Raw genomic sequence first — 14,544 nt, 5'->3', positions numbered from 1 at the left:
AAATCCCAGCCCTGTGCCAGCCCAGCATTCTCACTAAGGCTCCAAGGAGGAATCGAAGGCACAAAAGCAAGTCCTGGTGTCTCCTCCAGGCTGTGCTCTCCCCCTGCAAGAGGGGAAGGTGCCAGGCTGCCTCACGGTCACCTGGGAGGGCCCTGGGCAGAGAGGCACTTCCATGGATGGGTTAGGGGCTGGTTCTCTGACCTCATCCCCCCCAGTCCCTGCCAGAGTGGGAGGGGGCTCTCGGCTGTGTGACACTGTGCTAAGACAGGGCTGTGGAGGGGAAAGGAGGGATAAACACAGGCAGTAGGATGCCAAATGCCATGTCACAGCTCAAGGCTCCAAGCCCAGTGCCTTTCCCAGCCTGCAACAGCTCCCTCTGCAAGGCTACGAAGGAGGGAACTCGGCATAAAACAAGCACAGGCAGCAGACCCTGGCTGTGCAGGATATTGTCCTGGGAATAAGAAATGCCTTAGTGGATTTGGTCCAAGAACTGCAGCACTATGTGGGAGAGGTTGTAGCATCTACTGGGAAAGGCCTTCAGGGTCCTCTCATCCCTGCTCCTGCTGTCACCCCCTCAGTCCCCCAGGAGCCTCCTGCTCCACGCCCCAAAGTTGCAGGGCTCTAGCAAGGAAGGGCTCCCTGTGCAGTTCTCTCACTCTGCCGCTGTGGTTCCCTGTGGTTCTCTGTCTGTAGCACACACTGCAACCCAGCACCTCCCCGCTTCCTCCTACAACAGGTCAGGATAAAATGCTCTTGCTCCTGTGGCCAAGTGATCTACCCCAGGCCCCTCCTGCTGAACTCCTCTGCCTTCCCCAGTGGCCACCTCTTGGAATGGATAAAGATTGGCATTACAGCATTTCACAGTGGAGCTGTAAACATTGGGTGGTCTCAGCCCACCAGCCTGCACCCAGGCACATCCTGCCAGCTTGGGCACCCCTAGATCGTTTTGACCTCTGGTGCTTGGCCTTGGGTCAGGTTCTGGCGCTGAGCCTTCACCATCTGCAGGCGCTTCCCATGCAAGCTGAACTGAGACCAGGTGAGGAGCTGCAGCAGTGCACATGTGACAGGTACGAAGACAAGGAGGTAAAAGCAGCCCTGGCGAAGCGTTGGCTCCAGGAATGCAGGAGACTCCAGCTTCGGCTGGGCACTCACCACGTTGCTCAAGGGGTTGCGCTGGAAGATGTCGTAACCTGGTGTCAGAGTAGAGTTTGTGAGGCTGTGATCGGTGGGACAGACCTTTGTCACCTCAAGTGACTGGCCTCGGAGATGCAGAGACCAGACCCAGCCCTCTGCACCCACACAGGACATAGGGAAGCACACTGAACTCACAAAGTCTGCCCTTTCCTGCCCCGCTGCCTTCTCTGGGAGCACCCTTACCTGTGTATGCAGAGAGCAGCCAGGTGCCAATCAGAGGGGCAAAGGTCTGGCCGGGCTTGGTGACCAGAGCCACCATCCCAAAGAGCAGTGCTGAGGCTGCCTGCTTCCTGCGGTTCAGGACTAGATCCTCATCCACCAAGTCGGTGACCACCAGGTTGAGCAACTTACAGGTCCCTTCTGTGAACACCCGGTTGCTGCAGAACAACAGACAAAGTACTTTGTAGGGACATCAAGAAATTATGGGAGCAAGTGAGATCAGAGGAAACAGAAAGAGGATGAGAAAGGTTCCCCCATGCGTAAGAATTTCAGAAGCCCTGGTTAGAGGAGAGGAACACTGCTAATAATAAGCCTTGTGTACCCTGCAGGGATGCCCTGGATCATTCCTGACCTGCCACACAGACAGGCCTGGGAATGGGACACTCTGGGGACAAGCTCAGGGCTATCATCACAGGGAGGCTGCAGAGGTGAGGAACTCAGCAGCTGGGAAAGGCTGCTGCAGGCTGCCACCATCCCTGCTGGGTCTCTGTCCTCCCTCACCCTGCTGCAGGCACAGCAAGAGGGTTCTGAAGTGACCCATCCCACACTTGGGTGCTGTCAGAGCTGGGAGCCACGTGGCTTCTGTGTGACTCTGGCTCCTCTTCCCAAGACAGGGACAAGTCATTTTCCTCCCCAGGTGGCAGAGGGGAGGAGAAGGGAGTGCTGCCTACCTGGCAATGAAGATGCAGAGCAGATACACCTGATCCGGTCCTGCCAGGAGCATGACAATGCTGAGAGCCAGCTTCAGGAAGAAGAGTCCTCGCACCACAGCATAAACCCCATAGCGGCGGCAGAGGGACAGGAAGTAGAGGTTGTTGAGGTGGGGGGCAATGTAGGAAACACCTGAGCAGAGACAGAGGCACAAATAGCTTGAGGGAGTTTCAGTATCTACCATGCCCCTAGGACCGATACTGGAAGAGAACAGGGCTGCTGTCACCAGTGGTGTTGTAGGATGCATGGTACAGAATAGCCCCCAGGCACATACAGAAGGCTGCAGCAGATTTACCCAGTGGCTCTGTGGCACAACACACACACAATTCCTATAGAAGGAAGCCTTCTTCCAGTAACTGCCTGGGCAAAAGGGAAGAAAAGACTTGCCCAGTGTCACACAGGGGCTGAGAGCAGAAATGAGAGGGACAGACACTGTGACCAGTCCTGACTCACACGGAACCCTCCCGTGGTACCCCTGGTAACTCTAGGACCAATGCCCACATACCTGTGGCAGCCTGGAAATGGTCCAGGCCACAGAGCTAAAGGGGTTAGATCCAGGGCTGTGTTCCCTGCTGCCTCCCTGGGACGCCCTCTGCAGCCACTAATGCTTAGAACACCTCCTTTGTGGAGTTTAGGCCAGAGTCAGGCATGCTGGGCTCCTCATCACTAGAAAAGGCTCCAAGTTACTTCTGTGCTCATGAAGGGGAACACAGAAGTCCCAGGGAAGCATGTGGGACATGTGCACGTGTGACTCTTATAGCCCAGAGACCTGCATGTGAGTTTGGGAAGAGCAAACCCAGACTTGAGCCAGGTCCTAACCTGGCTGCTCCCTCCAATCCCACCTGAGACTCACCAAGCAGGAAGGATCCTGTAGAGACAGAGATCTGGTCTGACAGCAGGTGCTCCAGGAACAGAGGGAAGAAGTTGCTGTTAAAGTGGCAGTGAAAAACCTGTGAAGGCAGCATGCAGATGAGCTGGTCAGCAGGAGCAGCAGTTAGAGAGCAGAAAAAGCTAACAGCCTTCTGGCCTCTGTTATCCTGGGAGCCCTGTGCCAAGAGACCATGCAGGGTGGGCCAGTAGCACTTCAGCAGAGTGAAAGCTTGGCTGTGGAGTTTACAACACTGCAGGCTGAGACTGCAAAGCTGCAGCACCACCAGCCATGCCCACTGTTTGATCAGTGTTGCTTCCCAGCTGCAGGGGAAGTCAGGGCAAGGAGGCAGCAGTGGTGACCACAAGGGCCTGGGGAAGACAGTGGCGCAGCAGGAGGGAGGAGGCAGCTGTCAGGAACAGGGTTGAATGCAAAGATGCAGACCAGCATCAAAAGCCTGCCTGAGGGGAAGTGAGGGAACCCCAGGGAGACAGGGAGCTGTGAGTGCAGCACAAAGCTGGGCAGGCTGCCGGCATTTGGTAGTAATCAGTGAGAGGATGAAGAACAGAAATGGCAAAAGCCAGCTGGGAGGCGGATCCAGCTGGACAGCGAGAACAGTGATGTGAGCCTCAGGAAAGGAGAAGGAGACTGCTGACAGCCACGCCAGCAAACTGTACTCCTGAACTCATCCCCACCACGAGCCAGGCCTTGTGCTGCTGCACCCCAGATGGGCTGTGGTGAGCTCAGCCAGCCCTCATAATGCAGCTTATGCTGCAGAGAGAGGAAGCAGCACCCCGCAGCTTGCTCAGGAAGCATCCTTGGGTTGCAACAGGGAGAGTGGCTAACAGCTGGTGAATCAGCTGGCATTGCAGGAGGCTCCAAGAGCAAGTGGGCACTGGAAACCCCTCTGGGGGAACTCATACACGGCTGAATCACCACCTCAAACAGGCAGAGGCAACACTCAGCCTCTGAATCACACAAACTGCTGCTGTGCCCACCTGGATGAGGTTCATGCCGACAAACCAGAGGAAGTTGCGATGCCGGGAGAGCTGCTGCAGATACTCTGCCAGGGTGATCCTCTTCTCCGGAGGGACGGACGGTTTCTCGATGTACAGCCTAGAGGGAGAGGAGAAAAAGCAACCATAAATCCTTCTCACCAAGCAGGTGAGAGCCCACAAGCTCTCCCTTTGGAAACGCAGAGCTGTCTCCCAGCTCCCATCCCAATCATCCCTCTCCCTGAGCCAAATCAAAACAGTAGAGTCTACACTGATGTTTGCTTATTGCTAGCAAGAACTACAGGCAACAGGTCTCTCAGCATTTGTCTTCCAAACTCAAAATTCAGGTATCTGTCCATAGAAGCATCCTCCTTTTATTAGCCATTCCACTACATATATGCCAGAGCCCTGTGGTTAGCTCACCTGGCACATCTCATCAAGATCTGCTGTGTTACTGCAGCATAATGCTGGCAGCTCATAACAAGAGATGGCAAGTGAGGCAGCCCAAAGAAAAGCAAGGGAGCTGAACATGGCAAATCAGCTGCGTCGTGGCCTTCCAACAGCCCAGCCACTATCAGGTAGCTAAAGTGAGCAAAAGGGTAAGAGACATTTGCTTGTCCCACTCCAGAGGGAATGGGCATCCAGGTAGCCTCATGCTCAAGCACAAATGCTGTCATGATAAGCTGCTTCTGATCTTTTGCCACTCACAGGCCTCACTGGGTGCTCATTTCATGTTCCAAACACTGGATGGCCATACAGCAGGTCAGGGCTCTGACTCCAGTTTGGGCCAGGGGTGTCATGAGATAGTTTTGTCCTACTTAGGAGCCAGTGTGACAGAGGTGATTCTGAAAACTGTATCAACAGACAAGAACCACAGAGGATTAACAGAAGTTTGCCTCGTCATGGATCTTCCCACAGATTTAGTTTGCTGCAGTGCGTAACAGCTCTACAGATCTATGCCAGGCCTTGGACCCTGCTGCAGAACTGATGACACTTACTCTTTTAGGGTTGATTCCTGGTCCCATTTTGCTTTCCCACCAGACTCAAAGCGCTGGCGAAGCAGCTGTGTGGACAGGGTGAAGCCAACGATGGAGCAGAGGGCCAGCAGGATGCAAAATATGCGAAAGGAAAAGAAGTCCTCTTTGTTCCACACTGCGTAGGACGTGAAGACAGAGAGGGAGCCTATGGCACTAAAGAGGGAGCAGTAGAAGTTGAGGCTTGTCCTGTCTTTTGCTGAAACAGCCAGGTCTGCAAGCAAGGCGTTGTGATGGAGGTCGACCATGGTGAGGAAGCTGTCATACATGCAAAGGCAAAGAAGGAACTGCAAACCAGGATGAGCCCAGGCAACCCAGAAAGCCAGGAAAGAGATGGCAAAGAGGGGGCCATTGTGGCTTAGTGCTTTGAGTCTCTTCAGAACTACTTCGGGGGAGGAAATCTCTGCTCCTGGCCTGCAACAGAAGGCAAAAATCTTTAAACACCTGGACAAAACCCTGCATGACCATGGATTCTCCCTCTCTGAGGGAGTGGTATAAGTGGCATAAGCTTTTGCTTATATAACAAACACCCACATCAAACACCTTCTCAGCTAATGTGAATACACTGAAAAAATGGGTTTAAGAAAGCCAAAAAGCATGAAGGGATATTTTTTTCTCCCTTATAGTGCTGCACTGTCTGTGCTTTGCACCATGTAAATAATTTCAATGAGCACTTGAAGTTTTCACCATTTCCAGGAAGCTACAACATGATTTTCATTAAAAGCTTGCTGTAAATACATGAGAAATGCTAATGGCCAACAGTGATCCATGATACAGGGAGTTTGGGAATAACTAGCCTCAGGCATTCCAGGTGGAAATAAGTGTCCTTTCACCCTGTGTCTCCTAGACACTCCTCAACACCCCACTAAGAGGTTTGCTTATACAGCAGGGCCTTGGTATTTCAGACACCCATATTTTAAGCTCTGTATCACTCATATGATTGTTAAGGGTTAGGGTCACATTTACCACCTAAGTGTGTGACAGCCAGGTCCTGAAATAACGTGCAAAGAGTACTGTACATCAGAGATGCCAGGAAAATGAGGTATTTAAGAGCTCCATGCCTCAGAAAACTATTCCCACACCATCATTTTAAAGCTGCCAATTTCACATCATCTCCCCCAAAGACTGAACAACTCCCCAGCCCCTGCTGGAAGCAGGAGTTAACTTACTGCTGTGTGCTAAGGAACACTCGGTCGCTCAGCCAGCCGAACAGAGGGTCATTGAGGCTGTTCCAGATCAGAAACACTGTCTAGGAAAGAAAACAGGACAGTGAAACAAAGCACAGGACAGCTCCTGTCTGTTCTGTTACTGAAGCAAGCAGGGTTGAGCTGGCACAGTGAAAAACCAGCAAGAACCATCCCAGCACACCTTTTGCCTGCCTCACGCCACAGAATGATTCTGCTGTCTGGGGTGACTGCCAGATTTAACACAGCAGGGCCAGTGGTTTTCACTGCTTGTGAAATACCCCAATCTCCCCAGAGGAAAGGCAGTCTTAAGGATAAAGTCTTTGGGTTTTCTATCCCAGCCTGTTCTATCTTTATAGTAGCGGGAAACCTTGAAAAGTCCAAGCCAGCACTTGGAAGGCTCCCTTGCTCCCTCTCCAAAGGAGAACACTGTTATTGCTGCTAATGCTCTTCACCCTTCTAAGTGAGAAGCAGGTTTGGTTTCACAATTTCTTACTTAAGAGGGCAGAAGCCTGTGGAAAAGACTAACCTCTCCAATCCAAAAGGACAGTTTATCAATCTTGTAAACAGAGACAAAAGTGTCCACGTAGTACAGGAGGAACACGTTGTGCAGAATGGAAACAAACAGCGACAGGGACCCGTAGATCACTGCAGTGGGCAAATGGAAAATACAAGCCACGAGTCGCAACCCCATGTCGGTGCAGTCAGCATTCAGCTCCCTGGATCACCTCCATTTCAGACGGGATGTCTTATCCCAACACTTGCGACATCTTTGTTGGGGCCAATCCATTGTTGCTCCTACAGAAAAATAAAAGTCAATTAAACCAGGTTCAATTTCTTTAAACTAATTAACAGTTGAATCTAATTAATTGGTCAGTCTTTGCCTGCAGAGATCAGAATTCACATTGCTTTGAGGAGCTGTTCAAAATGGACTGGAGGGGACTTATGAGACTAAAAGCTGTCTGCTGCACTAAACCTGTTTCACTAAGCAGAGGCCAGGCTGTGGGCTCCCAGAGGTACAAGTCTCTCCTCATGACCAGGCTGCCCTGTCCTTTACCCTGTGATGTTCTTCCTCATCTCACAAGTAGCCAATTAGCTCTTTCCAGCTCTTCACAGGAGGAATCGAGCTACAGAGCTGCAAACAGCAAAGCAGCCTTCAGAAAGCACACCTCGTCACTGACAGTTTTAGGTACTTGTGTACATTTTTAGCCACAGAAAAATGCCACCAGCTATGATGTAACCTCACGCACATGCTGCTTTCCCCAGGCAGTCACAGCTAACTGCAAATGGGCTGGCTAAGACAGGAGATATTTATGGCAAGCAGTGGTGCTGCTTTGTGGCATGAAGAGACACAGCCAGAACATGATGGCATGCAGCAGATATGCTGCCATCATGGCATACAGGCAAACAGAAGTTGTTCAGCAGCTGTCCAGCTCATCTTAGAGTGGCATGAATTTTAGGGTAAGTGTTTGAAATAAAGATGCTTTGGCTGGACAGAAATATGTATGGAAATAAAACTAGTGGAAAAACACAGGTTGCTGTATGTTCACAGAAGGCTGAGGTATAAGGGGACTCCTCAGGCTGGCAGTGACTGGAGCTCAGGGCCAGGAGATGGCTCCATCGTTCTCCCACCATGTACTCCCGTGCTTTTCAGACTGAGCTCCCTTTCACACTCAATTTGCTGCAAACCAAAGGCAGAACACAGGCACCTCTTCAGAGGCACTTGTGTATGTGGTGAGGTGGTAAGGGTTCTTAAATCAGCGTAAGTCGCCTTCTCCAGCCTGTGCCATCATAAGGAGCCTTGTTCACAGCATACGCAGGATGGGTGACAACAAGGTCACTATCTTAACACTGTCAAAAGCAAGATAAAAGGCTGGAAGTCACTCCTATTTCAGCCCTCCAGGGTCTGCATTCATCCAACTCAGATACATGATGGGGACTTCACCACACAGGATAAGAATAAGCACATCAAAAATGGGAAATTCTGCACCAAGTCAGCCTTCTTGGGCTTGCAACATCAGCTGCATCAAGTCCAAGCAGAAGATCAAGGGGAAGGATACACAGCTGGGTATGAAACCTGCTGAAACACCAGTCCCATTCAGCACTTCCCAGAAGCCATGAGTCTGACCACTTCTAGGCAAGATCAGAAAAGCAAAAATAACCATCTGCTCTGCCTAGCCCAAGGTATTCCTCATAACTAGCTCAGAAGGATTAGGAATGACATTTGTTCCAATCAATTGCATCACTAGATTGAAACTGCACATCGACTCCACTCACAGCCAAAGCACCAGACCTCAACTGGATCCAACTGCAAAGCCCTTGTGGAGCTAAGCCACCATTCCACACGCCCACTATGCCAAAACCCAGGGCCAGATAAAAGGAAGACACTGCTTGGAAGGGAATTCAGCCAGACAATGAACTTTTATAGGTGTAATTAAAGACAGACAAGCCTCAAGGGGAAATTGCATTTTATATGGTCATGAATTGCACAGGAATCAAGAATCTGTGATGTGTAAAGATAAAGGAGTGAAGCAAACTGACCCATCGATGAGTCCTCTGTCTCACCAAGAGCCTTCTGCAGACAACTGGCTCAATGGCAGTGAAGCCAGCAGTGTTGGGTAACTCATGAACAGGATGCAGAACAAGCAGACAGCATCATTCTGCACAATATGAAACTGCAGTGTATCCAGACCCTGCCACGTATATCTAACCTCAATACGAATTTCCTGAGCATACAGTTGAGGGAGAACAAAGAAGAGCAACTGAAGTGCTTAAGGGATGAAAGACTAAGCAGCTGGACTCTTCAGGTGGGCAGGAAAGGCCGAAGGGGGACACGACCAAGGTTTAAGTCCCATGTGCAGTGGATATGGTGAAGCTGGAAGTGCTGTGTGCCAGGACACAAGAACTGGGAGCACACACTGTAACCAACAGAAAATCAGTTTAAAGCACACAAAAAATACCTGGCAGGTAGCAAACATCTGACATCTGCTGCCAAAGCAGGTTCAAAGGATTGGACAATTTAATGGAAAACAGCTGTACACCAACAGCTACTAAAGGGAACAGGCAGGGAAATCCCCTCCAGCATCCTGAATCCGAGGGCTACACAAACTAGGGGCAGACAAGTGGAAAGGCCACAGGCGACGGCCAAGCTCACATGCTCTCCTCATAAACAGCATTTGCTGCTGTCATCGTGGGGCAGAACATGGGGTGAGACAGACCAGTGGTCTGATCCACAAGGGCAATTCTTAACCTGACTCTGATCCCCAAATCCTGTTTGGAAGCAAAGCCTGCTTAAGGCTTGGTCCTTAGTGCTGCACTTCATACTGTATCCACCCGAATGATGCTTCACTAAGCACATGTTGCACAAACCACAGCTGCTGAAGTTTACAGAGACACCTCATTTTGAATGTTTAAAGAATGTGAAGTTGCACTTCTTCTTCTCCCTCGTCACTCGCTCACAGATGTGCAACCCCTCCAGCCAGCTGACATGTAAGTGATTTCACTTTGCTGGGATAGCTGTTAAGTCATTTTATATATATTTCCCCCCCTCCCCATCTGTAAATGTGCAGATGAAACGAAACAAATCATAGTTGTCTGTAAAAACTATGATTTTGCTTCTACATCCAAAGCACTGTGTTATTTAAGCTTGCCACACTGGTATTTTCATAACCTTTTCCTTGGGATGGAGAATTACTCATGGAGTATGTCAGAACTTTTCAACATTAGGCTTTTAAGCAGTAACGGGCAAAGGAGCTGCAGGAGGGAACAGCTATCATTCATTCACACTGAACTTCTAAGGCACAGTCATAAAGCAGCAAGCTTGTAAATTAGAAAGCAACTAGCCTTTATTTGAGAACCTTCCACCTCCGCATCTGACATCTGGCTCCTGCCAGTGACGTTTGCAGATATTATCTTTTTGAGAAGGATGTTTGAATACTGGCTACCAGGAAAGAGCCGGTTTGTCTGAGTGCTGGCATATGGTGGCTGGAAACACATCACCATTTAGGGCTTGAACATCTGCTCTAACTTCCTCACCAGCTCACAGCTGGATTCACAAGTCATTGCATCCCATGGCAATTCGGCAACCCTTTGGCCTTGCAACAGGGCTGAGCTCCAGCCTTCCACAGCTGAAGTCAGCTGTACTGAGTTAGCAGCAGAGCTTTGTATGTGAATCTTGGCCCAAGCTTGTCTTAAGCAGGACCAGATGATTCCTATATGCTGAAGTTGCCACTCAGGAACCTGATATAGTCATCTGCAAACCTGACCGCAGTAACAGGATGACCTTCCCATTCATTCCCCACTATGTGGGTAATGCAGGCTGGAATATCCCAAGTAATACTTCATGATATGTCTGTGCTTGCTCCAGCTGTCAATACACTGTTTCAGCTGCATATTCTGGATTTTGTGTGGCTCACTAGCTGAAGCAGAGAAACAGATAAATATACCAGCTCTGTGTCTCTGCATCTGCAACACAATAAATCCACCAGCTGGATAAGCAACCCAAAGAGTGACACTATTTCCAGACAGTCAGCATGGCCAGACAGGATTGGGGTGCTGACACTCCAGCCCCATGCACAGGCAAGCTGGGCTGGAGCTACACTCACGGAACAGCTGATACCATGACCTGTCCCAGCACAGTGCCTGATGCTGGGCACATGAGTTCCTCCCAGATTGTGTCAGTGACATTTTCAGCCAGAGGAAACAGTCACAGATGTCTTCATCTGGTCAGGCTTATCCAGCAGTGACAAGTTTTGTGAGCACAGATCAGGTTCAGCACACTCCTTCCCAGCCTGCACACGGTACCTCCAAAGCACAGATACCTCACCCCATGGAGCTACTTAGACTCTGGCAGGACAGTGTTCAGTAAGAAGGCACATCCTTCCACAGAGCTATTTCACAATGAAACTGAAAGTTTCATTTCCACATTGGTTCCTCCATATGGTGCCTTCATTTGGACCAAAAACAGTGTCTCAAAACCCTATACCTATCCCAGGAAAGCTGCGACCTAAACACATATTGCACAAAATTTAGGCTCCTCTGACCAAACTTTGATCCTGTGCACCCTCTTAGAGATAAACATATTTCCAAGACTCTCAGTTTCTCCATGTACTACTTCTGAAAACCTAACACCACGTTTCCTCAAATAATCCACTAGAGATCCTTGATGGAACACCAAACACACGTCCCACGTGAAACACTAACAAACTGCCCAACAGCAGACCAGTATCTGAATGGTAAAGCAATGAAGCCCTTGAAAACCTGATAGCACCAGGATCAAACAAGGAAACAGACCACTTTGAAGAGGCCGTGAGGGTGTTTCCCAGTACTGTTTACCAATCCAACAATCACAGATGCCTCCATATCCTGAGAGGTTTGGTAACACCCTTCTTGCTCCAGGCAATCTCGTGTTTCCATCAGGTTCTTCCACCACGCCTGCAGAGCTCATACACATAAACTCACCTGCCACACAAATGACACTTAACATCTTAAGCCAGCTGGTAGTTTGTGCAGAGCTGTGTTCCAGCAGAGCAATCTCATTAAATCAGATCTCATTCCCTAATGTGATTACGAGGTTCATTAATAGAGGTAAATGTGTAGATCTCCTAGTCCTGGAACTTGGTAAGGCATGGGGCATCCCTTTCTTGAAGAATTCAATGTTTTACAGTGTAAGGAAAGCATGTTGGATGTATTAAAAACTGTTTCCCCATGATATTACTGTAATTACAAGCTCTAATCCTGTATCAGACTTCACAGAACTGGTACAGGAACCAATGCCAGGTAACTCTGGCCTCAAATTATGAATTCAGAAGTAAATATGAAACCCTGATTGAAATCAACCTCCAGGACTGGAATCACAGAAGCTAGAAGACAGGATTACTGCACAGATACTGCCTGCTCTTGTTAAGACTCAATAGGAAGCACCAGGTGACAGTAACTTTTTACCACTGTGCCCAAGTGCAGCAACCCCGAGTTTCTACTACACATCTCCATCACCTCATCAGGGAGATCAGTCACCTCTGCAAACCATCCAAAGCCACAGTCCCCTCCAGTGCCCCAGCTGCAGCCACAAGGCCACATGCCACTAACCAAAGGGCTGAGGAAAGCCCAGCTGCAGAGGCCACCAGAAATCTCTGTGGCATTTAGGCCTAAAACCCATAGCACTAGGTCCCCAGCTAAAGCAGCTGACACCCCATGAGCAGGAAAGGAAAGCAGGGAGCCAGGCGATGCCATACACAGATAGGGATGCCATTTCTTTGGCCACTGAGAGGCCAAGCCCAAGCCCAAGCCCAAGCAGTGGTGGCACCGCAGCACTCCATCCGCAGGGCCCCCATGCTGAGGGGAGGTCTAGCAGGGCACAGCCACGGTTGTTGGTGGGCTCTTGCTCCTGCTCCATGGCGGTGGAGGGCCAGTTTGGGGTTGTGATGGGAGACGGCAGCCAGAGTCCCGCCTCGCACCTCCAAGTGCAGTGGGACAGAGACACTTCTCCTTGCCGGGACGCTGCGAGGAGAGGCAAAGGGGAGACAGACCCCGGCCGGCTCCACAGCGGGGACAGAACGCCTGAGGCCGCTGCACACAGGCACTGACAGCTGGGAGCGAGCACACCCCTAGCCCATATGGTACCGTCCAGAGTACTGAGGAGATGTATATACCAGGGCTCTACCAATGCAGGGACGGGGGAAACCCCTCACCCCACACAGGCAGCCCCACTACAGCGGGGAAATCCCCACCCCAGCTGGATTGCCCTGTTGCATTAAGGGGGATCTCCCCCACCCCGCTCCGCCAGACCAGCACAGTAGCAAGGGGGGGACACAGCAACCGAGCCTCCTACCTGCATCCGACACCGGCGCTGCCCCCGCCGTCCCGCCGCCAGGCGGCACATCCGCGCATGCGCGCCGCACGGCACCACACCCCAGAGTCAGCTCCGGCCCGACGCCATCTTGTGTCCTGGAAAATGAAGCCGCCCGCTCCCGGCAGCCATCTTCTGTGAGGGCACGGCGCGGGGAGGTGGCTGCTTCATTTGCATTAGCCCCGCCCCCCGAGAGCAATCGCTCCGTGGGGTCTGTCTAGCGGGAGCAGGCCGGGTACTTTACGACCCATCCGGCTGGCGGGGCGCGGTCGCCATGGAAACGGTGCCGCGCCCGGGGACCAGACTCCTCGGCCAGGCCGCTGGCACCGGTGCCGATGGGGAGGGGAAGGCAAGGTGGCCCTAGGCTTCCCACCACCTGGGAAGCACATGGTGGCTGCTGATGGAGGCAGCGGATTTGTGTGTTTTCACCTGGAACATCTCGCACTGCTCCCAGAGAGCCTCTAAAGCATTGAGTGGGGATAAAACAACGAGCGTGGCGACTGGGGGCCTTCCATAATCATCAAATACTTGTCTCTGGCCTTAGCTAGCAGGTGTTTATACTTTTCTCCAAAGACTCACATTACCTCCCATGTTGTCCAGAACACAGAGACTGTAGTTGTCCTTTATTACTTAAAGATCTCTCTTTGGACCTTTTAGTTCAAGCAACTCCTGTTAGAATCATAGAATTACAAAATCAGCTAGGTTGGAAAAGACCTCTAAGAAAATCAAGTCCAACCATTACCCCAGGACTGCTAAGATCACCACTAAACCATGTTAACTAGGCCTCATCTACACAGTTGCTGCTTTCAGCATCCACATCAACACCCTCTCACTGCAATGCCTGCTACCACCCAACTATTCACAAGCTTCACCAGAGAAAATGAATGCAAAAGCCAACTGCTATATTCAGAGAGGTATCATTGCATCCTGCTACCTCCCAGTGATTCTATGTATTAGACTCATTGTTGGCTTCCTGAACAGGTAATTTTTATAAATGAAAGCCAAGCAATTAACTGCAGTCAATAGGGTTTGCAATTAAGGAGTGATTTGTAGGTATTTCACTATTGAGATCACCTGCAGCAGAGCATGGCATTAAGCGTCCTCAGGGAGTGTGCTCCATGCAGCAGTTGTGCCGAGTGGTGATGCACTGGCCCTGCAGCCCCAGTCCTCTTATCAAACCTGTATGGGGATTTGTACTGTGAAGGCCCACAACAGCACAGGTGCTTACAATAGTGCTGATGGGAGCCATTTGTATGGCTTCTTGTTTAATTACAGCCTACTGAATGAGCAGTGAGTACAAATACCTCTGGTGTAGGCACCTGTAGCTGAGCATGAGCAAAGACTGTGTGTGTGGGGTAAGATAGAGAAGAAGGAGGGTTCATCAGTGCAGTGTTTAGTGGTGGGCTCTTTTCCATGCTTTTCAGGCTGCAATTTCAGGGTTTGCAGCTCTGTTGTGGATGGTGTTTTACTGCTTTAGGAAAGAACCTGAAGT

The 14,544-nt window shown here is 50.6% G+C and overlaps 1 protein-coding gene across 2 annotated transcripts; it reads right to left on the bottom strand.

Annotated features, from left to right (window-relative positions):
• Nucleotides 1-688: 688 nt before the first annotated feature.
• Nucleotides 689-13,186, bottom strand: MFSD13A (major facilitator superfamily domain containing 13A). 2 transcript variants are annotated; one of them, XM_061372539.1, is made up of 9 exons: nt 13,035-13,186; nt 6,735-7,003; nt 6,191-6,270; nt 4,986-5,435; nt 3,991-4,108; nt 2,978-3,074; nt 2,085-2,256; nt 1,378-1,571; nt 689-1,190 (listed from the first exon to the last, which is right to left on the bottom strand). In XM_061372539.1, the coding sequence occupies exons 2-9, from the start codon at nt 6,897-6,899 to the stop codon at nt 937-939; spliced, it is 1,530 nt and encodes a 509-aa protein (XP_061228523.1). In that variant the 5' UTR covers nt 6,900-7,003; nt 13,035-13,186; the 3' UTR covers nt 689-936. The 2 variants fall into 2 exon arrangements, with proteins under 2 accessions (XP_061228523.1, XP_061228524.1); XM_061372540.1 differs by lacking the exon at nt 13,035-13,186 and adding an exon at nt 11,540-11,824.
• Nucleotides 13,187-14,544: the final 1,358 nt, after the last annotated feature.

The sequence above is a fragment of the Neopsephotus bourkii genome, unplaced genomic scaffold (genome assembly GCF_033783945.1).
Source record: "Neopsephotus bourkii isolate Nb327-2 ecotype Australia unplaced genomic scaffold, CSIRO-AGI_Nbou_v1 NB_1615, whole genome shotgun sequence".
Taxonomy (NCBI): domain Eukaryota; kingdom Metazoa; phylum Chordata; class Aves; order Psittaciformes; family Psittacidae; genus Neopsephotus; species Neopsephotus bourkii.
This window is presented reverse-complemented; position numbering and strand designations above follow the sequence as displayed.

What these genes read in the sequence shown, in the direction of transcription:
- MFSD13A (XM_061372539.1), bottom strand. Translation starts at nt 6,899, where the DNA reads ATGGGGTTGCGACTCGTGGCTTGTATTTTCCATTTGCCCACTGCAGTG. An exon ending in TGTCCTTTTGGATTGGAGAG is followed by an intron (nt 6,271 to 6,734) that starts GTTAGTCTTTTC and finishes TTTCTTTCCTAG; the next exon opens with ACAGTGTTTCTGATCTGGAA. An exon ending in GTGTTCCTTAGCACACAGCA is followed by an intron (nt 5,436 to 6,190) that starts GTAAGTTAACTC and finishes CTTCTGTTGCAG; the next exon opens with GCCAGGAGCAGAGATTTCCT.